Source organism: Pseudocercospora fijiensis (genome assembly GCF_000340215.1).
Source record: "Pseudocercospora fijiensis CIRAD86 unplaced genomic scaffold MYCFIscaffold_4, whole genome shotgun sequence".
NCBI lineage: Eukaryota > Fungi > Ascomycota > Dothideomycetes > Mycosphaerellales > Mycosphaerellaceae > Pseudocercospora > Pseudocercospora fijiensis.
The window spans coordinates 2,513,591-2,539,730 of NW_006921535.1; the positions used below are offsets into that span (position 1 = coordinate 2,513,591).

General features: G+C 45.9%; 7 protein-coding genes across 7 annotated transcripts; 4 read left to right on the top strand and 3 right to left on the bottom strand.

Moving 5' to 3' along the window:
- Positions 1–9,664: 9,664 nt before the first annotated feature.
- On the top strand, positions 9,665–10,947 carry MYCFIDRAFT_174556 (uncharacterized protein; the record flags this gene model as incomplete). Its single annotated transcript, XM_007928214.1, has 9 exons — positions 9,665–9,716; positions 9,743–9,755; positions 9,788–9,807; positions 9,837–9,905; positions 9,935–9,957; positions 10,062–10,185; positions 10,214–10,355; positions 10,411–10,630; positions 10,660–10,947. The coding sequence occupies 9 exons, from the start codon at positions 9,665–9,667 to the stop codon at positions 10,945–10,947; spliced, it is 951 nt and encodes a 316-aa protein (XP_007926405.1).
- A 352-nt stretch (positions 10,948–11,299) lies between these two features.
- Positions 11,300–12,019, bottom strand: MYCFIDRAFT_36129 (uncharacterized protein; the record flags this gene model as incomplete). The annotated part of the gene is made up of 3 exons (XM_007927543.1): positions 11,300–11,359; positions 11,414–11,772; positions 11,872–12,019. 3 exons carry the CDS (start codon positions 12,017–12,019, stop codon positions 11,300–11,302), a joined length of 567 nt encoding a protein of 188 aa, XP_007925734.1.
- A 573-nt stretch (positions 12,020–12,592) lies between these two features.
- MYCFIDRAFT_174558 (uncharacterized protein) lies at positions 12,593–13,096 on the bottom strand (the record flags this gene model as incomplete). The annotated part of the gene is made up of 6 exons (XM_007928215.1): positions 12,593–12,665; positions 12,700–12,753; positions 12,785–12,801; positions 12,842–12,883; positions 12,911–13,018; positions 13,049–13,096. 6 exons carry the CDS (start codon positions 13,094–13,096, stop codon positions 12,593–12,595), a joined length of 342 nt encoding a protein of 113 aa, XP_007926406.1.
- Positions 13,097–14,336: 1,240 nt separating this feature from the next.
- On the bottom strand, positions 14,337–16,742 carry MYCFIDRAFT_51538 (uncharacterized protein). Its single transcript, XM_007927667.1, has 2 exons — positions 15,736–16,742; positions 14,337–15,675 (listed from the first exon to the last, which is right to left on the bottom strand). The coding sequence occupies exons 1-2, from the start codon at positions 16,698–16,700 to the stop codon at positions 15,633–15,635; spliced, it is 1,008 nt and encodes a 335-aa protein (XP_007925858.1). The 5' UTR covers positions 16,701–16,742; the 3' UTR covers positions 14,337–15,632.
- A 304-nt stretch (positions 16,743–17,046) lies between these two features.
- Positions 17,047–17,747, top strand: MYCFIDRAFT_36596 (uncharacterized protein; the record flags this gene model as incomplete). The annotated part of the gene is made up of 2 exons (XM_007927574.1): positions 17,047–17,245; positions 17,302–17,747. The coding sequence occupies 2 exons, from the start codon at positions 17,047–17,049 to the stop codon at positions 17,745–17,747; spliced, it is 645 nt and encodes a 214-aa protein (XP_007925765.1).
- An 820-nt stretch (positions 17,748–18,567) lies between these two features.
- Positions 18,568–20,289, top strand: MYCFIDRAFT_80643 (uncharacterized protein; the record flags this gene model as incomplete). Its single annotated transcript, XM_007927819.1, has 3 exons — positions 18,568–18,676; positions 18,727–19,597; positions 20,145–20,289. The coding sequence occupies 3 exons, from the start codon at positions 18,568–18,570 to the stop codon at positions 20,287–20,289; spliced, it is 1,125 nt and encodes a 374-aa protein (XP_007926010.1).
- A 1,766-nt stretch (positions 20,290–22,055) lies between these two features.
- Positions 22,056–22,912, top strand: MYCFIDRAFT_211240 (uncharacterized protein). Its single transcript, XM_007928216.1, has one exon. The coding sequence runs from the start codon at positions 22,100–22,102 to the stop codon at positions 22,733–22,735; it is 636 nt and encodes a 211-aa protein (XP_007926407.1). The 5' UTR covers positions 22,056–22,099; the 3' UTR covers positions 22,736–22,912.
- The last annotated feature ends 3,228 nt before the right edge of the window (positions 22,913–26,140 follow it).

A 26,140-nucleotide genomic window follows, 5' to 3' on the forward strand; every position in this document is an offset into this window, starting at 1 on the left:
AAACTTAAGGACTATACCGTGTTTAATAGCTCCAGCCGCAAGCAGTACAATAATCACATACGTAATTGTAAGTTAAACTAGCGCAATGCACTAAGAGCGCTACTAGACGACTATTCCTTAGTCGTACACGCTATGCAGTACATTAATGGCGACCTAAAACGTATATAGGATAACCATTTTGATTCCCTTTACGACTAGACCGCTATTCAATGGCAGGATTACAAGACTATTATACTAAACACCCTTAGCAACCCTATATTGCGCTAGCAGTACGCCTAAGACTAATACCTACGTGCTAAGCAAAAGGCCGACTAAACCTCTCGATCCTTCGAGGCCTATCTAAAGACCCTTAAGGACGATTTGCTACCTAAGACCGACTCTATCTAGATATCTAAGATACGACCTAAACTAAGATAGGAACTAGTCCTTAAATTGGACCGCCGCCGTATATTCGAATAGGCCAATCTTACACGTATTCAATTTATAGTTAAAGTAGAGACTGCAGAGCGTATAGTATAGCTATAGCAACGGTTAGAATCTAAGATACGACTATCTACTAACCGTAGCCGCGGTGGAAACCAAGGAGGTACTCCCTAAACTAACACTGCTAACAATGGAAACAGTAACGACTAACGTAGAAGAGGCAGGGGCCGATACCGCGGTAGAAACCCCTAGCGAGGAAGAGGACAAGGAAGGGGCTTATTTCTATATACCCCTAATCGTTTATCCAATTCTAGCACCAATTCGAGCGGACCTAGCGGTGCCCTAACTAGATATAAGTGCTTTAATTGTAATAGCACCACTCATTTACTAGGCCAATATAATAGGCCCCGAGACTAGGCCCGAGTCGACCGTACTGCCGCTAAACACCGAAAGCACCTTTTAGTAGCTAACGCTACCCCTATAGGCCAACCTTCGAAAAAAGAGTAAGCGCCGTACTAACTGTTAGCCTTATGCGGCATAAGACTATCGACATTGTACTAGCTATTATACGTACCTGTCTTATATCTAGGCCCGATACTAACTATAAGGCAAAGGTCATACTAGACCCCGGGAATTCAGTTAGCGCCCTTATTAGCTATCGCCTAGCTAAGCAATTAGACCTTCGACAACTGCCGAGGACTAACCTACTAACCCTTGCTTAGTTTAATAACGCTCGGCACTTGACCTATAGAGCCTATTATGTTCCTATAGTTCTAAGAGACGACCTCGGCAATAAGCGCCTACTAAACTTTACTGCTTACGTAGTAGATATAGACAGCCTCCTATCTAAGATTGTTATTAGCAACCCTGTTCTTAAGTACTATACTATAGTTATAGACTTAGGCAGTTAACAATAGCGATTTAGAATCGCTAGGAAAGAGGATATTAAACATATCGACATTAGCGAGTGTCCTAATAATATTAGGGTCCTATTTATTAGCAACCTAACTCCCGCCTCCGCTAATCTAACTACCGACCTACTCGGTAGTAATAACGATGAACTAGTGCCCCCTAATAGCATAGATCCTGAACAGCTTAAGCGTATACTAGAACCTATTCGAGAGACCTATATTAATGTATTTAAACACTACCTAGCATCGACGTTGCCTATATTTAAGGAGACGGATTATAAGATTAACATTATAGAGGGCAAGGAGGTCCCTTTTAGCCCCCTCTACAACCTTAGTGAACAGGAGCTTGCTATGCTACGTAAGTACCTAGAGGAAAACCTAGCTAATAGTCGAATTCGATATAGCAACAGCCCTGCTAGTACACCTATCCTATTCGTGCTAAAGAAGGATAGCGGCCTGCGTTTATGTGTTAATTACAGAGGGCTCAACGCTGTTACTATTAAAGACCGCTATCTACTCCCGCTTATTAATAAGACCCTCGACCGCCTTTCTAGTACCTACTACTATACTATATTAGACATTAAGGATGCGTACTACCGTATCCGCATCCGTAAGGGTGATAAATAGAAAACAGCCTTCCGCACCCGCTATAGCTATTTCGAGTACTTAGTTATACTATTCGGCTTAGCTAATGCCCCTGCTATATTCTAGTCCTATATTAATCGGGCCCTATTAGGCCTATTAGATTACCTCTGTATGGTTTACCTAGATAACATCCTAGTTTATACACACTCTCCTAACATTGCGGAACACTAGGCTACAGTACGCAAGGTCCTCGACCGCCTACGAGCCTATAGCTTATATTACAAGCCTTCTAAATGCACCTTTACTACTAAGGAGGTATTATTCCTCGGCTTCCTCGTATTAACTAAGGGTGTTAAGGCTAATCCTAATCGGATCAAAACTATTACTAAATAGCCTGTTCCTACGTTAATTAAGGAGCTGTAGTCGTTCCTCGGTTTTACTAACTTCTACCGCCGATTTATTAAGGGCTATTTACGGTATATAATGCCCCTAACTAAGCTTACTAAAACCAAGGCTAACCCTACTAGAGAGTTCAAATGGACTAACAGAGCACAAGCCGCTTTTAACGGTTTAAAGAAGCGCTTCACTAAAGTCCCTTTATTATACTATTTTGTACCAAACAAGCAGATCCGAATTGAGACTAACGCTTTACAGTTCGCTATATTAGCTATAATGTCTTAGCAGTTAGACAGTAACTACTACTAGCACCCGATTGCCTTCTTCTCGAGAAAGATAATTAATGCTAAGCGTCGCTACGAGACCTACGAGTAAGAGCTCTTAGCTATTGTCGAGGCCTTTAAGCATTAGAGGCATTACCTCGATAGGGCCTAATATACGATATAGGTCTATATAGACTATAACAACCTCCGTAGCATTACTAAGGTTACTAGGGTTATAGGTCGATAGGCTAGATAGGCCGTCTACCTCGCTAGGTTTGATTTTAATGTATTACATCGGCTAGGCGTAAGCAACCCTACTAATAGCCTATCGAGGCGACCTAATTACGACGGCGAAACCTAACATATCAATTCTTTGTTTCTAACCCTATAGCATAAGATTGCTATAGCCCGTATTGTTAATAAGCAAGCGCAGGATAAGCGGCTTACCGGACTCCGCGACGGCTTGAAGTATGTTAATGCTCTTACTATATTAATAGTACGTATTAAGGCAAGAGCTAAGGACATAGATAGGAGAAGTTATAATAACTCCCTAGTCGATATCGCTATATACAGTAATAGCGATCAAAGCACTAATACAGTTAATCCGGCTGCTAGTGCTATTAGATGTATACAATACGTACCTCGTTTAATAGCGAGGGTGCTATTAAATAACCTTGCAGATAGGGATAGTCAATCGTTTATAGATAAGCTATTACGGGCTTAGCAGAGGGACGCCTTTGCTACTAAACGTATAGATAAGCTTGTAAGTGGGCGAAAGACTCGATCTAGCAAGAGTAACAATTGGTCGATCGATAATAAAGGTTATTTAAAGTTTAAGGGCAGATACTATGTCCCCGCTAAACATTCGATCCGACAAGAACTTCTTAAGCGATACTACGATAGTAAGCTTGCCGGTTACTATAGTACAGAGAGGTCGTACGAGCTACTATCGCGTATATACTACTAGCTAAATAGTAAGCGGGATATAAAGGACTACGTAAATATGTGTGCCGTATGTTAACGAGTTAAAGCGCCGAAGCACTTGCTATTCGGCGAGTTGTCTTTACTCCCTATTCTAAAGAAGCTATTTGTAGAGCTTATAATGGACTTTATTATAGGACTTCCGCCTACTAAGCGCAGGGGGGAAGTGTATAATGCTATCCTTGTTATAGTAGATCGATTTACTAAGGGCGCTCGATACATCCCGGCGCGCAAAGATTAGACTGCTATTAATATAGCAGAGGCGCTGTAGACTAACATCTTCTATACCTATTAGGGAACCCCTAAGGGGATAGTCTCCGATAGGGGCTCGATATTTATATCGCACTATTAGAGCGAAATATGCCTATAGCTAAGACTAAAGCATCGGCTATTAACAGCCTTCTATCTATAGACTAACGGTCAAATAGAGAGGCAGAATGCCACCCTGTAGCAGTACCTACGTAGTTACATTAATAAGAACCCCGAGGACTGGGTTAACCTCCTATAACTAGCTGAATTCGTGTATAATAACAGTGTCTACTCATCTACTAAGGTCTCCCCTTATTTTGCTATAATAGGCTAGAACGCTGCCTTACTACAAGATCCATTTACCTCGCTCGAGGCCGAGCGTAAGGAAAGGGAAGCGTGTTAAGTACCCGAAACACTAGCGGCCATTAAGAGGGTTCAAAAGATACGAGAAATTCACGCTAAGATAGCTAACAAACTAGCAAAGGCCTAGGCCTATTAGAAGGCCTACTATAACAAACACTACCTTTTAATAACATTCAGGCAAGGCGACCTAGTTATACTTAGCACGAAGAACCTCCGTATCCGCAAACACCCCTCGCCTAATAGCAAAACAAGGCCCAAACTCGCACCGAGGTACATTAGCCCTTTCCGTATCCGAGAACCTAGGGGCACCTAGGCCTATTAGTTATAGCTTCTACCTTATTACACTATCTATAACACCTTCTATGTATCCCTCCTTAAGCTATACTACCTACGCGAAGGGGATGAAGCACCTGCTAAATCCGAGGACATACTAGCTAATAGTGAAGAACTGTAGTCTATAGAACGTATTCTAAAGCACCGGACTAGGCAAGGCAAGAAGGAGTACCTATTAAGATAGCAAGGCTATTCACCTAAATAGGACTTATAGGAAGCTGAAGGTTCCTTTAAGGACATAACTGAGTTGTTAAATGAGTATTAGACCAGTATAAAGAACAAGAAGAAGGCTAAGGGCCTATAATGTCGCCTAGGAACAATGCTACCCCCGGGGTGTTATTAGCTGACTAATCAAAGACAAGCAATTGTTAGCAATAAAGGACAATAAGACTATACTAGGCGCGCTACGACGCGTCAATTAATTAATCGTATACTCTTTTAAGGGCTCTACCTCTTTACTAACGCGCCCTATAGGTCCCCCTCTTGTTCCTTTATTCTATCGAGGCTTTAAGGCCTAGGCGATCTACGAGGACGGCGCGCGCGGGAATAGCGATAGTAATAATAACGACGGCGCGGCCGGCGCGGCTATATTAGTAATAGTGTTGCGGAGTATATTGCTATTTAAGAAAGGAAGGATACCGCTATATTAGTAACGGTATTGCCGAGTTGTTATTAGTTAAAGAAGGAAATTAGAAGAAAGTAAAGTTGGCGCTAAGACGACTAGCGCCGCTATTATTAATATTACTTACTATTGTCGCTACGCCTATAGACACAACCTCACCTGTACTACGAGCCTAAGGCACCTTAATCAAACCTTAATCAAAACTTTAATCAAAATTTTAAGCCGCTCAAAAGATTAAGCGACTAATAGACTAGCTAACTAAGGGCAAAACTATAGAGCTAAGCTAGCCGGGGTCGATCTTGCGGACAATAGGTTACTCCTCGATCTATCTAACCCTTTAAGCGAGGCGAACCTCTACTACTATACTTATAATAGCCTTTACCTATAGAAACTAGAAGAACTAAGTTTTTTAAAAAGATATAATTAGTTGACACTTAAAGGCTGCTAAACCTAACTAATTAGGGCTAGCGAAACTACGAATAGTAATAGCCCTCGTAATAATAAGAACAACCCTCGGAACGGATAAACCCTCGGAGCGGACATTTCTAGGTCTTTTAAGAGTAGACGCAGAGAACTCGGTACGACATTACTTAGAACAGGGGCAGTGCTATAATACCCCGTATACCTACCTATTATAGTAGGGAAGGTACGCTCGTATTATGATTAGTCGATAGTCCTTAATTCTTGTAGCTTTATATCCCTTTACTTTATTATATATAAGGATAGCGCAGTTGGAGTTAGACATTGTGTTAGAAGGTAAGGTTTGATATAGTTATATAATCGGTAGTTGCGTGTTTAATTTAGCGCGGATTAAGCAGCTTATTAGACCTACTAAGTTAGTAGCGATAGAGATTGGAATAAGACCGGCTACGAGGGCGCGGCCTTTAGAAGGGAAGCGTATGTTAGGGCCAAAGAGGCTACACGTGATTGGCATGTAACTAGGCCGAGTGAAGCTAGGGTCTTGATGCCTTAGGCAGAGCTTGGCGCTTGGCGTTAGGCTAACTCTCCTACCTTCCTCCCTCTCCTCCTAGATCCTTATCGAATACTATACTAATTTACTACTACCCTATCTACCTGCTAACATAACCCTTCTTACACTAATAAACCTCCTGCTAAGCCTATATCGATATCTAATAGCGTTATTAAGAAATCGCAGTTAGAAGCTAGCTCGCAACGCCGACCGACTTCGCGTATACCTAAAGCTATACTAACACCGAAGCTACGAGCTAACAATAAGAAGCCCTTTAGCGTAGACCTTATATAGGTCGTTTAGTATCGAATAGACGGCAAACAGCATAACATTATAACTATTAATAATATGCTAGAAGACGACGATATAGACTATACCTACTCGAGGCCGTATAATAATAAAATAGCGCAGTTAATACGGAAGGTAGAAGACAGAGTAGCTTCCTAGGTGTTCGTAGAAGGACTCGGCTTACACTAACAGATAGACCGTGTATTTACTATCTACTATATACGGCTATCTATACCGAAGCGCTCGAAGACTTTCTACGCTATTATCTACGAGGACGACTATTACGAAGAGGTAGCTAAGTTCTTACGCTATTGCGCTAATACTAACACTTACTATATAATTAAAGTCCTTAAGAGTTATAAGCGCGTTGCTATGCCTAATCGACTATCAACTCTACTAAATAGTAACTAGTTTATTAAGATTGATAGTAATCTATTAGAGCTACTATAACTAGCCTCTTAGGTTAAGAATAGCCGAAAGAATACTAACGACAAGACTAAGGAAGAATGCCGTAAAGACGACGAGGTATTCTCGACTGCATTTAAGCAGTTTAAATGCAACGATTACTAGTGCGACAATAAGAAGTTAGGCCGTAGAATTAGTTGTTACAAACGCCGTAGTATCTATTATAGTGTAATAGGCTCTTACGCGAAGGAATTTGCTAATATAGTCCGAGTTAATAGCGCTCTTCTATATTATATGCCTATAGAGCTTGCTAACAAGATTGTCGCTTCTTACGAAGAACATATATAAGCAAAGACCGCCGCTTCTGCGAAGAACAAGGCCTCTTAGCAATAGCACACAATTGACAGTCTTATTAGCGCCCTTACTGCGGAGCGACAGCAACCGACTAGCAATAGCGGTAGCAGCGAGTCTATCCTGCTAATAGCCTTGCTCTAATAATAGTAATAGTAGTAGTAGTAGCAACAGCAGTTCAATCCAATACTATTGCAGTTAATAATAGCTAACCCTGCTCTTATTAGCGCCCTGCAGCCTTAATAGCAGGTCTAGCCTTAATAGCAGGTCTAGCCTCCGCTATAGTAATAGCTCCGTAGCTCGCTAGTACCGCCGGATATTAGCACTATATTAGGTAACTATACCGAGACACCTCTCTTCTTAGTCTAGTTCTTCTAATAGCATCCGATATAGCAGGATAGGTAGGAAGCTATTACTAAAGCTATTATAGATAATGCCTAGAATCTACGACAACTGCGACGCTAAGAGAATAAGAATAGGTTAGCGAGAGTAGTGCCTGCCTTCGGCATTAGGTAGGCGCTTCGTAAGCGAGTTATAGACTTTGCTATAATGCGTTAAAGTAGCCGAAATTGAGAGGTATAAAGCCGATATAATAACAAGCTAGCTTTGCTAACCCTAGCTATACAGATTACTACTACTACCTATCCGATTTTGATTCTATAACTTAGAGATATAAGAGGCGATATTATAGATAGACCGCGTACTTTAAATAGATTGATTTAGATATAATATCGTTGACTTCTAGCGCTATATAGGTATTAAATCTTTAACAGCTAAATGTTTGACCCTACTATTGCTGTTCTAACTCGTACCTCGGCTTCTTTAAGCTTAGCCGATAATGCGAGTTTTGTTTTCCGATAGATAGCACTACAACTATATATACGATTTATATCGTTGTTTTTTTATATAAGAGCGCCGCACCTATTGTCGAATGCCCGGCAATAATAATTATAATAATATAGTGTTGTTATAATAGTATATAGGATATAGCTAAACGTCGGACATTTCGGGATTTAGTCCGATATACCAAGCCTCGAAATTTCTATACTACTAGGAGACTATATAGTAACTGCGGATAGCAACAATATAAATAGCAACCGTTAGAAGTTCTTTAGAAGAGAATACAGCATTAATTTACTATAGTATAGAAGGTCTTAGCACTCTACGCACAAATCGAGCTAGAATTTAGCGTATACTACGATTACTGCCTCTTATTCTACATCTCCGCCGGCATTATCGGACTATATTTATATAGCTTCTCGAGCACTTTATAGTGCTTGAACTAAGCCAAGTGGTCGATATTGTTACCCTATCGTTTATATACTAGTTCTAGGTATGCCTAAAAGTCTGCTTGCTAGTAAGGTAATCCATACTTAGGTATTGTTTGCTAGTACTTCTTAATCTAGTGCTTAAGGTGTTTAAAGCTTAGTTCAATAGCATTATAGTTAGGCGAATATAGTAGAAGGAAGAGTAGGTATATACCCTTCGCTAAGCACATCTCCTTTAGAATAGCTCTTAAATAGGTGCTATAGTTATCTAGCAATATAACTAACTATAGACCTAGATATAGCGTACAACGTAGCAATATTCGATAGCGTACGAATTCAATAAAGTCGTAACTATTAACGCTGCCTTGCTAGATTAGTAGCTCCGGAAGATAGCTATTAATCGTATATACTAGAAGGACCGTATATCGCTGCGAATAGTATAGGTGTTAGACATCCCTTGCTAGAATACCTTTTAGTGCCTATCTACGCCTTCTAAGTGCAGTCTTATTAGAGGTATAAGACTCGTTAAGGCATATAATCTAGAAGGCTGCAAATAACTGTAATTTAGCCTTAAACAGAGCCCTTGCTATAGGGTCTCTTTATAAAGCCGTACGAGACAGCAGTTTATATATAAAGTCGCTGCTTAACAAGCAACGACTAATAGTCGATTGTAACACCTATTCTTAGTAATTTTCTAGTAATATAATCTACATCTCTTCTAACTAGTATATGCTTCTTATTATTAAGAAGTCTAGTAGGTCGTCTCGTATAGCTAGCGTAATTATATGCGGCCTACTACCCTTTACTAGAAACACAGTGGCAGTCCTATTCTACCTAGTTATTCGAGTCTAAATAGTAGTACGAGAGCTACGTCTATCGCGGAGTAATAACTATATAATATCTCTACTCTTCTAACCCTCGTCTAATGCCTATTAAATAAGGTTCTCGTCTTGTTTAGTAAGTAGAGCTATAGTAGTAGGTTGGCTACTATATAGATCGAGGGAGGGGGGTGCGGCTTTAGGCAAATAGGTGCTAAAAATACGGCTTTTAGGCAGATGTGCTACGAACAATACTAAAATAGGTATTAGATATATACGAGAGGACTTAGTATACAAGTTAATATAGTATACAGTGATTTCCAACCGTGCAATAGGTATATTTAGTGAGATGTAGTAGTATAGCTATTAGAAGAGGTGTAAGGTGGTAGCCCTCGTTCCCCGCGAAAAACAGTCCGGGCCCTTTTGCAAGGCACCAATATGGGTGGTGAGGGACTGGGGGTTTGTGGGGATGCTTGGCGCATGGAGGACAGTGCTTGACTTGCGAGGTAATGCGAGACGAGAACGAAGCGTTGCGAACATGTGATGAAGGGTTGAAGTGAGATACATAGCAGCTGACAAGGGTGGAAGAAGGAACGGGTCGACATCAAAGTTGTGCATGGGCATAAAAGCTTATGCACGGATGGCAGAGGAAAACATTTTGCATCGTTGCAGATCAACTGTTTGGCGGAGATGACATCGATATTATAGATTGGAAGAGCTTGCATATGCTTGTAATGTAATTGATACTTCGCTTAACAACAGATACTCTTCTACCTACTATTACAATTGCGAGTCGGCCTTCTCGGCGCCTCAGGCGAGACTGGCCAATCCATAGTCAATGGCCTCGCCCATCCTCAATCTCCAAACCGGCAAGCCAAGCTCTCACAGAACAATGAATCGCGCTCCGACCCTGCGATCTCTCATCTACTCAAGACCACCTCATCAACGCCCTGCAAGGTGTCGAGATCCTAATCTGAGCAGTCGTAGCCACCACAGAACGGCCTGCCCAAGTCCCGCTTGCCACTGTAGCAAAACCCGCAGGAATCCAACGCTTCTTCCTGCCTTGTGCTTGGATTCCAGTAATCCCAGCCGGGGGAATCCCCTTAATCCGCGATCATAAGGAAATGGGGTAAAAATAATGTCAAAAAAAAAACTTGCCTTTCCGTTTACGATCCTAGATGTAGGCTGGTGGTTATCAGCTTTGCGTTTAGAAAATTGCTTTCGGGGCGCGGCGACTACGCCGTATTGAATCCGGAAGAGAGGATTCCTGGCGGTGGAAATGTGCCTTCTGCGTTAACGGGTTGGAGAGACATGGGGCGGTATGCGGCGAAAGTAATTGTAGGTGAGAGAACGTTGAATAAACACGTCCTCGTGTACAATGAGATGAGGACACCGCTCCAGCTCGTTGAGCACTGGGAGAAACAAGCGCAGAGATTGACTCAGACGCTGAATTGAAAAAGACGATTGAGGGTTGCGGTGATGGGATGAATATGCAGACCCTTCTGGTGAAGATTCCGGCGCAGTATTTGGTGTCTTGGGGGATTCCTGGTGATAGTCGGCCAGATTATGCGAAGTACCTAGGCTATATGAGCATTAAGGGGCTTTGCTCGGATTTTGAGCCTAGAACGTTCGAGGACTACGCACAAAATGTGGTTGGTGGAAAGGCGCCACAAATCTACGAGGAGCTGAAGGCGAGACTTGCCGAGATGATGAAGAAGTAGCATGTGAGCTTAGCCAGGGCGACATTCAGATGCATACTCGAGGCTGTGCTGTCACCTATGCAGTCAGCATGTCAGCACCTTGTCCTTCAACTTGCGACACCTTCATAGAGCTTATCAGCCACTTGTGATGGATCGAGTAGCTTGTTGGAATGTGCTGATTCTTCGCCATCCAGGCTTCAATTCTCAATAATACATCCTACCATGCACCAATCTGGCCACATCGAGGCGTCTTCGTCAAAGGAGTGACGTATCAGTACAATGGTGTGATTTGTAAACCGTCTGGTAGTATGATCCTTTTTCATCCCTAATCCTTATAAACGCCGTGATTCGGAGACCCTCCGCCCGCTCAGTACTATCTGTCTCCCACCGGTTCCGGCTCTTGATTGAAGTAAGCAAATCGCATGCGGTGAAACTGCAAGGAACACGTCAGCTGGTATCCACGAGAGCGCGAGATTTCACGACATACCGCTGGTAGCTTTGGTATTACTACCGCTAATGTCGCGAGGAAGTTGATCATGAAATAGGCCAAATCGTAATGTGTGTAATGCGTGCTGACGAGGAACAAGCAGATGGGAACTGCCAGCAAAAACTTCTTGGCCGGTGTGTATTGGTCTTCGTTGTCGATCTGCTCCCACATGTTGAGGTTATCGTAGGCTCCGGCATTGAACTCGAAAGGGATACCTCGCACGTAGTGGAACATGAGGTATGAGCCGGCCATGTAGGTGGTGTTGACAAGTGTCCATGACGTTTCCTGTGTTATCGAAGGGATAATGTCGTAGACAATCTTGAGAAGCAGAATCAAGACGAAGTGAATCATCCATGCGCCTGAGATGGACAGAGTATTAGCTCACGTGCCCATGTGTAGTAGTCCCATCTTTCACATGCGATGCCTCAACAACTGCTCTCCCGGCAGTGAAGACTCACCTTTAGCATTCACCCACTGGGCGTTGAGATTGGGCAAGATGGCCTGGTCGCTCTGCTGCTCGAGGCTCTCCGGGGGCTCCTGATACATCAAACTACTACTTCTCCGCCGCCTCGGGTTGTCCTTGTTCTTGACGTTGTTGGAGCTCATCTTGCGTTCGGCCGACTGCACACAGAGCGGCGGTGATGTGTTCACACCCTCGGCGAAGGTGATGCCGCCGCGCTGCAGTATTGTGGAAGACAGCTTGGCGGTGTTTTCGGAGGAGGATCGAGAGCGGTGCGGTAAGAATAGGAAGTTCGGCGCCAGCGTGCCGGTCGTGCGTGATTGTTGCTCCGACGTGGTGGTATGTGGTGTGTGTTGTGAGGAGAGAAGAACAGAGCAGAGCAGAGGGTGCTGCTTGGTCGTGCTCGTGTTTGTGACGGGCAGTGTCTTTGTCTCGATGTAGAATAACGTCGCTTGCCAGGGTCCTTCTTCTTAGCGGCCACGGGATGCACGCGTCGTCGGAAATAAGGTGCGTTGACAACGGTGCTATCCGCGCGGCGATGAGGTCTGGGCGGTGGCAGATGGGGGGCGTGCGCGGTGCGGGCAGTGGGAGTAGGAGGCTCAGAGGACAGCGGTGGAGGAGAAGAGTCGGAAGAAGCAAGTCAGGTGGTGGCGGGAGCAGTGAAGCTCGCTCGCCTCGCGGCCAACATCGAGCCATTCAAATGTCAGCTGTGGTGATGGTCAGGCTGCCAGGCCAGACCTACCAAACCGACCCAAACGACGCCATGGTGCAGCAGCAATTATGCACCGACCGCTATAGTTGGTGCTACAGCCGATCTGTAGTCTACTGTGCCTGGGCCCATACGGCTGTCTGCATGATCCCAACTATTCTACAACGCTGGCTTGATCTTGATCCCTATCCTATATACGCACTTCCACTTGTGCTTGCCCTCAGCATACAGCATACAACGTGATACTACGGGCCGCCACGATAACCGTCTTCCAAACATCTCTTCCTGCGTATGCGTCATGCTGGGAATCAAAAAGGGTCCAACCCACTGCGACTATTCGAGCATAACAGCAAGCAACATGCTTGTCGTACATGCCAAACGCCACTACGTCGACACTGGATGACTGCATTCCCGAGAGACCGAGCGTGATGAACGCCTACATGTATGTGTAGTAGCACAGAGCGACGTGGCCGTGGCCAAGAATAATAGTACCAGTCGAGCTTCCAGGCCGCATTCAAGCAATCCGTTCCTTAGAGTGCGTCTACTTCTAGGTTAGTAGATCGGTGCGTTGCCGATACTCTGTAATCTTCTACCGATGCTCCTTTTTTCTAATAATCGCTTTTTAAGGTAGACAAGTCGGTAGATTTTAAAGGCCGTATACTTTTAGTCGCTTAGGCAGTAATTAGTCGCGATCGTATCGCGTAATAGTAAAATCGCGTACTTCGAAGTCTTGTAGCTACTATAGCTACTGTATCTCTTTATTATTAGTATCTATCCACTATAGCGCTAAAGAAGGCTATAATAACGACTCCTACGAAGCGTAAGAATACTATTAAAAAGACTCTAGTAAAGAAGAAGGCGAAGCTAGCTACTAAAGGCTCCGAGTTTCTAGATATTATAAGATAGAAGGCTAAATATAAAGAATACTTCCTAAAGAGGGCAAAGAAGCTAAAGGATAAGGGGTTAATAAGCTATAGTAATAGCTTCTATATTAAATACTACCGCCGGATTACTACGTAAATAAGCCTTAAGTTTAAGTTATATTTTAAGGAAGAGGATTATAAGGCGCGCTAGCGTACCTTTAAGCCTAAATGCTGTCTGTATAGCGCTTACTTAAAGCATATAAGCGGCTAGAATAGACACTCTATAAAGCCTAGTAATAGAGAGGTTACTAACTATAACGCGTTAGCTTAGTTATATAACTATTATATAACTTCTTAGTAGATAAAGGATTTTTATACTATATTTTCGACTATAGAATAGATAGAATATAGGCAATTAGCGAAGCTAATTAAACCGCCGGTAAGGTAGTATTACGTAAGTAATCTACTACGCTATACGCAATAGTTATAAGCCCGGATTTGATCCGTAGTGTTAGACTTAGAGACTTCTATAGTAAGAAAGAATTTTCTATTCTACGAGATCTTTAATAATCGACAGTCTTAACGGCACTAACAACTATTTAACTAAGGTTCTATAATCGTCTTTAAGATTAGTATGTCTTTAATAATAGCTCTCTCGTTAGCTGGCCGCCTCGGTAGTACTGGATATATTACCCTTCGAGGACCAAACGACGAGGACCGCTAGTTTAACGTGTGCTGTCTCGCCATTTCTCTCAACTCTCTTGCTGAAGCACCCCATTTTCCTGCCACGACTTTTGTCTTGTACTCTTTCTCGCAAACTTCATCGCCCAGAATCTCCTCTCGGCAGCGGACTTCCAAAGACCATGTAACAACACATTTGCGCAAACGACCAAAAATGTCAGACACGGAGAATGAATCGCGAACGAACACTGTAGGCCGCAAAAGAAATGTACATGGCGAACTCAAGACACCCAGTTATCCCACGAGTCGACGTTCTAGCAAAGCCTCTGGCAAGGAGTCTGGAGAAATATCAAGTTCATCAGAATCTGAAGAAAGTGAAGACGATGAGCCGAATAAGCGCATTCGCCACTCACCAAATGCCGCCATCACAATCAGCGACAGTAGCGAAGGTGAGGATGGCGAAATCTCGTCCTCACACGCCGGCGGCGCATCCAGTTCATCCATGGACACATCTTCATCAGACGAAGATTCGGACTCTGAATCCGGTTCGTCAACACTCAGCCACGGAATCTCGAAGATGGCTGCCGAGGCAGATGATATGGTCCGACTCTACACCTTATCAAAAGAAGATCGCGACTTGCAGAAACGATATTTCAATTTAACATCGCCACCAGATGCGCTCGTCTACTGCCTATGCTGTGGTGAGCGCGGACACATACGCGCGACTTGCCCATCACGAAAATGCGAACATTGCGGAGCCTACGACGCGCATGTCCCGAGCGCATGTCCTACGCATCGGAAATGTGCATTATGTCGACAGCGAGGTCACGATGCTAAGAATTGCAAGAATAGGTCTTATCAAGGTCAGAGTGATGCATGCGATGTCTGTGGAGAAGCTGGACACGTGGAGGAGGCATGTTCGAGATTGTGGTGTTTTCCAACGATCGCTGCTCCGATACCTCGAGAGAAGCAAATTCGCGAGTGGGAGATGATTAGAGCGTGTTATTCTTGCGGGTCGAGCGAGCATTGGGGTGACGATTGTCGTTATATAAGGAGGGACGATCTCAACCCCGTGAGGACCTGGAGTGAGAAGAATGCCGAGAGGTTCATTCTGAGAGGTGGTCCGATTGATGATGACCCGCCGCTGGCGAATGGAGGTGATGAAGAGAATGATGATGACCCTCTTGCGGCGCTAGAGAGTGATTTGAAGGAAGGCGATGGAGAGTACGTCGAAGCTGACGACAGTGAAGAGGAATACGAGCCGCCACCGGCACCTCCGAGTCGACCATGGCAGATGGGATTATTTGATGATGCACGGGATTAATGCTGGGAATGCGGATTGTTGGATGTCTTGAACTCTCACCCGAAAGAATCAGGAGTGGGAAGCGTTGACCCTCACCCGAAAGAATCAGGAATGGGAAGTGTTCTAGGATACCTACTCGTTCTTAGCCTCTGTTGGGTATAGCAACGCCGCAATACGCCCTCCATGCCACCGCTACCTCAGACCTATTGCGGAGGCTGATATGGCTTGATCAGCATCTCACTGAACCTATCACAATCGTCAGTATCAGCCTAGTCTCATAACCTTGATGGGTGCAAGTTGACTCACTTCGATATGCTCTCGACGCCTCTCACCTCGTCCACCAGTAATGGCATCTTGACCACATGGAAGTCCTCCCCATACAAATCATCAATCTGCTCCAGATACTTCTTCTGCATCTTCCGTCTCGAATTGCACTGCTCGCAAGGATTATCCTTCTTGGGGAACAGCAGCTGGTTCACCACCATAGCATGCGTATCAATCTCATAACTCCCCAACTCCTGAATCATGCGCTCAGTCTCATACAGCGACAAGAACTCCGGAATCAGCACCGGCACAAAAGTTGTGAGATCCGGGTTCTTGAACTGCTTATTCACTTCTCCAATTGTTTCTTGCAACTCGTTCATCTTCTTCAACGCATCATCAAAACTCTGACCATTCGGTAGTCCGCCTCGTGCACCAATCAAATTATTGATCATAGGACCAAACTGCTGACTCAATTGACTGAGCTTCTCCAAAGCTTTCTCCAAAACCGTAGGAAATTGCAAGAATCGCAATGTATGTCCCGTCGGCGCCGTATCGAAAATTATCAGCTCATACTCCATTCCTTTCACCTGCTTCAACACTTCCGCAAACGACATGGCCTCGTCGACACCTGGGATCGAAAACGCCATATCCTGGAACATGTTCCCCACACCTCCTAGTCCAGCCATAGCCTCTTGAGCATCGTCTCCTCCCGCAGCGATCAAATCTGTAATACTGCCGTTTGGATCAATCTCCATTGCTGCGAGTCCCTCCACGCCTGGCACGGGTTTTGCATCTTTTCCGAATTTCACGCCGAAGGCGTCCGAGAGGTTATGGGCTGGGTCGGTGGAGATTAGGAGCACCCTCTTTCGGGCTTTGGCCATTTGTACGGCTAGAGAACAGGATGTTGTGGTTTTTCCTACGCCTCCCTTGCCGCCGACGAAGATCCATTTTAGGGTCTTCTGGTCGACGATGGGTTTGAGGCTGGGTTCCATCTCTTCGTCGGCCATGGTTGCGGTGTTTGAGGTGAGGGTGCGTAGAAGGTGCTTTGGAGGTCGAGGTGGTATAGAACAGGTCGGGGGGTCGGTGGAGGGAGAGAGGTTGGCGTCCTTCCAAGAAACGAAACGTCTCGCGTCTGCTTCTGACCTCATCAGAAGACCGTGGGGCACCTGCCACATGGAATGGAAGCTCAGACCCTGGTCGTCACGGGAAATTAGTTTCACCGACGAGGGCGACCATTCAAATGATGAGCAGTCAGCACGGATCTGGGTCCGACCAAGCTTTGGTTTCCAGAAAGTCTACCGAACGACATGACCACTTTCACAAACATCATCACTTTTCGCTATCTCTTCTGCCATGTCTGCGCCAGGTGCAATCAGAAGAGCTTGGTTCAAATGGAAGCAGCTTCGATTGCCTTGGAGAAAGACATTCCTGATAGGATTCGATCTAAGTGGAAACACATTCTGGGAGTTCAAAGATGCTTTGAACGCGAACCGATGGCGGCGGATTGTCAGATATAGTCGCGCTACACATTATGCCGATGTCAAGATAAGTCGTACGTCGCAATGAATTCCTCAGAATAACCCAGACTAAGCTGAGACATTACCTCAGCACAATGGCATCAATGGCTGCGGCATACTCGAGACAAGCCGCCCACAATTCAGGAACAGCAGTACGATGTTTCTAGACAAGCCATGATGAAACAACTTGCGGCAGAAGCAGATGAGCGATGGAAGAGCATACCTTCATATCTCGACAAGCCGAACGTACAACAACCCCAACCTGCGATGGGAGTGCAAGATCCGGGAGGCTATGCGTCACAGACAGAACCGGAGCACAAACAGGGCGTAACGAACCTAGTTGGCGAGCTAGAGAAGGTAGAAGCCGTGAGCGAAGGACAAGACACGAAAGAGATAGATGAGGGCAGGCTCAAGGGCAAGAGCAAGGAGAAGAGAGGGCCGAAGCCGAATCCTTGGGAACATCTGCAGCCGAAGGGCAACCCAGGCGAGGAGTGGCAACCAAATTCTTGGACACCTGGTGTGGCTCAGAGACGGTAGTAGAAGAGCATGATGGGATGCCAATGATTGTATGAAAAGACACATGTAAGGTACAGATACCCAGCTCACGCAGCATGACGCTCAAGCTTCAGCAGATTCATCAACTTCCAAACGCGATGAGAATCTGGGATGTCCAGTGAGCGGACGTTGTGCAAGTGCACGTCTCGGTATTGAAACAAGCTCAAAAGACATCGCGGGAGTCGAACCTCGCATCCCGGGCGGCCATTGGCGACGGACAATGCCGCATGTGCAAGTGTCGCTCGACATCCGACGTCGCCATGCAGATCTTAGCATTGGACCAGATGGCCTTTAGATTGGATGGATGAAGTCCAATGTGAGCGTGTGGATACCAAGAAGTGCGAAAATGAATGAAATCACGATCCCACGATACAATCATCTTTGTGCCTCTTTGTCTTCGGCATGCCGCATCGACGTGTCTTGGCAGCTTCATAACTCAACCGCCGGAAAAGGAGTCTCTCAAACACAAAGAGAAAATTCATTGTTTGATTGACCACTTGTGCAGATACTCGCACCACGAACTGCACTTTCACGACATTGGAGCACGAACTTGTCCAGGCGTAGTATCTATCCAGGTGTAATATCTATACTATGGCTGCCTCTAACACGCCTGATTTCGATCGATTTCTGGATCGCTGGAAATCATACTTTTCTCGACTGGAACGAATGAATGTCTCGACGGCACAGATGGCTAGTTTTCAACAGCTTTTCCAACATTCAACTCAGCTGGTGAACCTGCCCTACCCATATATCCCTCAAACACCGGTTTGGGAGTACTATATGACCCCCGACCACCTCTACGATGATTTACGGCAACGTGTTGCCCTGGCAGAAACGCTATTTGAGCAGGACACGCTTAGAAACTACAGGGCTGCAAAATGGTATCCCCACATCGAAGATGCTCGCAACAGGTGTGGAAATGATGGCGCTGCTTATCTTGAACAAAAATGGACTGAGATAGTAAATCAATTTCGATCTACCTGGGACCATCGGGTATTACGAGAGGTTACTTCAAACGACATCTGGAACGCTCAATGGTCGGGCCGTGTGAGCCAGATCGCAGCACTGCATCTGCCACTGAGGACGCAAATTCGATTCGACGACCTTGTGCATCGCATCCGGGAGCTTGCTCAGGCCAATTACCCTCTCATTTTTCCTCATGAAATGCCCACTGTGGCTACAATCGGTGAATATTGTGACGCGCTCAACAACGAAATCACCGATGTGCTCGTGGGCAGCGTTGACCATCAGTGGATTGGTTGGGACAATGATCCGAGAACACGAGCAAAACACAATCGCTTACGCAGCAATGTTGCTGCCGGATTTGCTCCTTATGGTCCAGATGGGCAATCTCCGACGGAGGACACGAAGAGTGCAGCCATCTCAGACCGAGCTGGCAGGCTGTCATTCGGGAGCAACCGTGCTGCTCTCCCTGAGCAAGGCTATTGGATAAACAAGGACATACTCGGAAAAGGTGGCTGGGGCTGTGCGAGCATCTGGTTACGATATGACACAAATGGTAGTATTGTTGAAAGAGTAGTGACGAAAGAAAGCTACCTTCAAGGCAATTGGGATAGGCCAAAATACTGGCATGGCCCTGCAGCTGATCGTGTCCCGATGGAGTACACACTGCAGAAGACACTCAGTAATGTACCAAAGGCCAACAACATCGTAAATTGCCGAGCATACGGCTTGTATGAGCGGTACAGGATGTATCGGCTCTACATGGAGTATTGTCAGCACGGAGACCTGGAGCAAAGCGTTAAGGAGTACTTTGGCTTCTCTCAAATCGTCGACCAATCGGTGATTGGAGAAAATACCATCTACAAAGTGTGAGTGCCTTCCTTAGTTTCTACCTGACTAGCGTTGTACTGACTTGAAAAGCCGATATCCGGATCGCCTGCTGTGGCGCATATTCAAAGACCTAGCTGCGGCTGCATGCTTAATGGCGCAAGGCTTTCTTCCTGGGAATGGACCTGTCGATCATGACCATAGAGCAATTTGCCATCGCGACCTCAAGCCTGCCAACATATTCCTCGCCACTCCAAGGGACGATTCAGATTTTCCGGAGGCCAAGGTCGGAGATCTAGGCCTCGCTGTATTTGCGGATAATCCTGAGACTAAGCACACAGGTTGCGGATCTCATGGATATATGGCGCCAGAAGTATACACAGGTGGTTCGCCTTATCCGATCGGACCAATGTCCGACATATGGTCGATTGGTCGTATCATGCTTTGCCTGGTTAATCTGAGCACTGACGAGGAGACCGAGGAGTGGCTTCCATCTCCTGTTAATCTTCAAACAGTCGTTCCATTCAAAATTGGAGCTATCGATGGACGTGATCCACTCCTTTGCCAGCTGATTAATGATTGCCTCAGAGCCTACCCCTCCGACAGACCTGATCCTATCACTCTGTACAAGCGACTCGAAATGATGAGCGAGAAGTTTGCGTCGGCAAAGTTTGACGAAGAAAAGGATGTTGTGATCGTGGCTCCAGATCGCTACAAGCCCTTCGCTCGTTAAAATTCCAATGATCCAAAGGTGTAGGGAGGGTTGCAGCACTCCTTGCAGTCTATAAACAGTCACAAGCTGTTCAAGGTGGCTTTTCATGCAGCTACTGGACTATGAAATCACCACCCTGAGAACTCTAGCTGCTTGGGGACACACCTTTGACATGGCCCGGACCAAGACTACCCTTCGGGAAGCCTAAGACAGCGGCAAACAACCAGTGAATTTCCCAGAATGAAAGCAGTACTTCAACCATTCGACCAATCCCTGCCTCTGGCATATGCAAAGATGAGGAAGTATACACATGCAGAGCGACTCGAGACGCACGGACTGTGGTTGAACAGAGTGAAGCAGACACTTCACCCATTCACTTTTCGGTCGCCTAGGCAACAGCGAATCACTTGTGCATCGCTTTCTACCTTATAAGCACATCTTCTGATCCTTCTTCTTTCCTTTCTAAACACAGGAAGGCTCCGCGAATCCAGCCTCGGCGGTCATAAGACTACACAACGCCATCGGATCTTCCAACCCTGCCACCTCGAATCTAGCCCTGCCTCCGGCACTCGACCAGAACTGACTGCAGTTGTGTTACTCAAGGACTCGGCGACTGAACCTCTACGTTCTACGCTTCAAAACACCAACTTGCGACATCTCCCGTTTCTTCAAACTCACTTGTCAGTATCGGCACTCCCTCAGCATGTTTCCTGGACAGTTTGGCATGCCGCCTTATGGCCCTCCACCACAGCCTCGATTTCCGCCTTGCGCTCTGCCACGCTCTGCATCTTTTCAAGCTCCGTTCAATCCGATGATGATGCCCAACGGATCGCCACCACCAATGAGCGGCGCTTTCCTCCCGCCTCGACAGCGTCGACGAGCATCATTTGCGGCCCAGGGCATGCGACCGGCATTTGATATGGGCATGCAAGCTGCGAGTCCAGGCACAGCACCAGGTCCATTTGGCAGAGGAATGAGAATACCAGGCCCTCCTCCAAGTTTTGGTGCTGTTCCAGGTGGACTGAGGAGACCACCTATGCATGGAGGAATGCCACCGATGGATATGCCTATGGCGCCTCGAGGTCGGCCAGGCCAGAACTTCGATCCGTCGCGCATGACTCCGAGGTCGCCATCTCTGCCGCGCGGTCGGTCTCGAACGCCATCAATACCGCGTGGTCGCCCGCGAATACCATCATTACCGCGTGGTCGCTCGCGTGCACCATCAATATCTTGTGGTCGCTCGCGAACACCATCAATACAGCTTGGTCGCTCGGGAATGCCATCTATATCGCGTGGTCGCTCGCGGGCACCTTCTGCACATCGTCGGCGGCCGTCTTTCGGTGGACGTCCAGACGTCTTCGAGTTCGGGCCGAGCGATCCGCCAAATGTACTTCTACCTAGAAACCACAAGTCGCCTCGTCGTGGTCGCGCTTTCGATCCGTCACGCTCTCCAAAGTTGCGAGGAGGACTCTCACCAAATCGACCACCGTCGCACGGCCACGAAGATCGAATCCAGACGGCATTGAAAGATAGGGACGTCATCACTCCTGGGTACACCAAAATCAAGACGCTCACGCACGGAGGAATGTCTACAGCGATCCACCTGGTCAAGAGCAAGCGAGATGGAAAGGTCTACATCGAGAAGCGGATTCGAGTTGACGGCCATCATCGCAAGAGAGCACTGGCGGAAATTCTCGCACTCGAACTCATTGTCAAGGAGTATGGGTGCGGCGGCAATCTGAACACCATGGTGGAGTACAAGATCTCTGACCAGCGGCAACTTGGATCGCTCATCTTGGACTATTGCGACCAGGGATCCTTGGAGGACCGCATGAGATCCGTTGCAAAGGCCGGTGGAGATTTTTCAGAGACTGCAGTCTGGAATGTGATCCAGGGTGTCGCTTCTGGCTTGGCGTTCCTCCACGACGGCACTATCAATATTCAGCCAGGCAAGCACGCTGTAAAGCCAAAGGACTGGGACACAATGTGTCATCTGGATCTCAAGCCCTGCAACATCTTTCTTCACAGCAGCGGCGGTCTCGGCGGGCAGAGCAAAGTGATCCTGGCAGACTTTGGTTGCTGCGTCTCGCTCTCAGACATCGAGGGCGGTCGTGAGGGAGCGATTGCGCAGCCATGTGGCACTCCGGTCTGGTATCCTCCCGAGGGCGATGTGCGAAAGCCAAAGTCGTACGGAACCAAGACCGATATGTGGCAGCTTGGGGCTACAATCCATGTGCTGTGCCGCATGTGCATCGATCGTTATCCGCCTGCTCCAGACCGCAACGTGCTGTACTCTCGAGATCCGATCGGCTCGAGATACGGAGAGCGGTTGCATGCCATGGTTGAGATGCTGACTGAAGTCAGTCCGCTGAAGAGACCTGCTGCGAGGGACATTGCTCCGGAGGCGATGAAGATCATGCTGGAGAAATTGGAGGGCGGCGGCAGACGGGTAGGCAGGCACTACTAATCTCACCTCGGCCATGATACATTAAGAATGGTCCACCTCCGCATGAGGAGGAACATGAGTGCATCGCTCGAGTGCTCAAGGCTACGATCAAGACAGTATCGCACAAGAGAGTAGGGAAGGCAGGTATGAGCATGAGTTTAGATATCTGGTATTCGAATGGATGCTGGTAGACTTTTGTCCATTTTTGTCGGAAGATGGCAGCTTTTATAGGCAGCGGTGAACTAGCTCGCTCGCTGTTGTGATGAAGCCTTTGTGCGTGAAATGATAGGCTCGTCGAAGAGAGGCGATTGCACTCGATGTTGATGTTCATAACAGAAAGTGACGTCGGCAGTGAGGTTGAAGCTTGATGCGGGCCACGGCGAACGCCGATGGCTCCCATTGCTTCTACCATACAAAACACTAGTCCCTGGTCCGCGTCGCAGACGCGGACGGCGGGCCTTACATTATTATAACTTCTAGGCGCCGCGGCCATTACTATCAAATCCGGGCGTGCCGGCCCTCACTTCGTATAAGTTACGCGGGTGCGAATTTCCTGTTACGGCGGGCTAGGCCGGTTACGCTACGCGCGCTAAGCTCTAATCGCTTAAAATTCGACTAATATCGGCTAATAACTATTAAACCTTCTACTACGTCTACGCCTTTAATAACGCTACGTAGTACTACCTCTACCTCTATATACCCTCCTTAATTAATACTCCTACGAGTAACGCTATAGTAGAACGTGTTACTAATTAACAGTAAGCGATAACGCCTATAACGCACATTTAGCGCTAACCTCTTATAGTTAATATATCGGTTATCTCCCCTTCGCGTAGCGCTATAATCGACCTTAGAACTCCTAGCGGCTCTCGCTAGGGCTCGGGCTCTCTTTACGTCCTATCTCCTATTATCCTAGGCTCCGACGATATAACTTTCTCTAGCGCGAACGGTCCTATTATCGACGTTATTAATAGCGTCTAGTACCTATATAGCCTTCTACGTTTTATCCGTATCGCTAAGTTTATTGCCTTCGTATAGGTTCCCGGCTTATAGAACTAGGGTAGGTATATCTAGTAGCGCTCGACGCTTTAGAAACAAAGTCCGCTAACTATTACTAGTCCTAGTTAACTTCTACGTTACGGCTCGACTATATAAATTGCGTAATACAAACAAAGTCGATATTATATATAACAACGTCCGTACTCTATACTAAAACATCCCGAACCTCGTTACCTACTAGCCTAGCTACTAGAACCCTACTATTCGATACGACTTTACGGGTATTATCTTCTACGACTTCTTTACCGACTCTCTCCGTTAGTTGCCTCTATACTCGACTAGTCTCTTAGGCACTAGTATTTACACTCTCGGCTACGGTCTAGCTAACTAATAGACTCGTCGGTAGCTTATTATTGCCGAATAGCTACGTACCTATAATATACTATATCTTAACCTCGCGTAGATCGAGGACTATTAGTAACGCGTCCTCTACTACTCCTTTATTAACGCCGACCTTATCGCTAATCCGCGATATATATACTAGAAGTAGCTATTATCGCTACCTACTAAGTATCTAAGGTAGCGACTAGAGAGCTAAAATAGAGTAGATAGCGTCGAGCTAGCCTAAGAAATATATATAAAAATTCAAGTCTTTTTAACTTTGCTATCTCTCTCTTCCTACGTACTTACTCTACTACTTTCGTAAGAATCTCTTCGCCTCCCTACTACTACTTTATAAGCCTATCGTTGTTTTCGCAATCCCTTTTTAGAGATATTCTATACTACGACTTACCTTGTTTGCGACGCTATCTAAGCCTTTCGAAATCGCGCTCTAGAGTCGTATATCGCCCTCCTCCTAAATAGAGAAATTTATTCCTACCTACGCGCTTGTTGCACTCCTCTATTATAGCTCTATAGTTCTTCGTAGGATCTCTACCGACCGTTTAACGCTTTATTAGCGCTAATAGTTCGGTATACGCTATTAGTATTCCGCTTATAGAGCATACGGTTAAGATCTTTAAATAGTGCTTATACGACCTTTCGATCTTAGTCGTCCTATACGTCGAAATTCTCGACCGCTAAGATCCTTAATAGTGCCGTCGCTATAGTCTTACGCCTCCTATTACGCGCCTCTTCGAGTAGTAGTCCCGTATACTAGCATACCTAATAGATTTCTATATCGAGGATATAGTCGTAAAGGTCGATAAGCCGTTTTCGAATAGATCTAAAGATTTCTTTAGAATTATAGCTATCTTAAGACGCGGGAATAATATCTTGTACGAATAGACCGAGCGTAGGGAGCTTATTCTCGATAGGAATAGGACATTTCGGGTTAAGAATAATAGAATTATTTCCTTACTACCGCCCTACTATCCCCTTACGCTCCTCGCTATCCGATCTCTACCGTTTCCTACGTATCGGAGATCCTATATATATTAGTATAGCAACTATAAGTTAGAATAGTCTGCCGTAGGCTTACTTTCTCTAGATTGCGCCTAGTAGTACGAGCACCGCTTCGGTTTATATAACGCTACGCAATTTATATAGTTCCCGTTCTTCGTAATAGTATAGCTATATCTATAGCCTACGAAATGCCCGCTATATATATAGTAGTTGCAATCCGTCTGCTATATATAGCCGCCGATAGTATACTAGTCCGCGTCTGTCCTAAGAATATAGATAAAAGCGCCCCTCTATACTCGAATGTCGGCGCTGTTCTAAGTGTTTCCCCTAAGCGACGCGATATATTTAGTCCGAAATATTATATCTCGCCCTTCTCTCGCGAGTACTCGCCGAGCGTACGCGCTATATACGTCTTATAAACCTCGGATCTCGCTACTTTCGTACGCGTTTAAAACAGCTTAGGCGAACGCTTTTAAGTAATCGTAACCCTCGATTAGCGTAAATCGTAAGCTAGGTAGAATCCTAGGATTTCCGGGATAGTCTACGCCGTCGATTAAAGATAGTAGCGACGCCGCGGAGTAGGATTTAGACATAGTACGTAGAGTACGGAGAAGAAGGAGGAGCGAAGGTAGAAATCTAACGTCGGTAGTAAAAGGTAATTTATACCGCGAGTAAGTAAGTAATCTCCTCCCTATATAATTATATACGATTAACTATTCTATTTTCTAAGACTACCTATATATTTTATAGTAACAGTCTTTAACTTATATCCTTAGACGTATCGCTACTATCTACGCTGTCTATATCTTCGCCGATATATCCCTACCCGTACTATATAACTTCGAGTAGCGGATTAATACCGCTCTCTTACAAACCGAGGCCGGTAAAAATTCGCTCTTCGTCTAGAATGCGATTTACGATTACGGCTAACTCCGCCGGAACCGCGATGCTAATACTAGGCTAACGGACGTTATACGTCTCGTAGAAGAGACGATTAGTTAGTACTAGATCCGGAATGCTAAA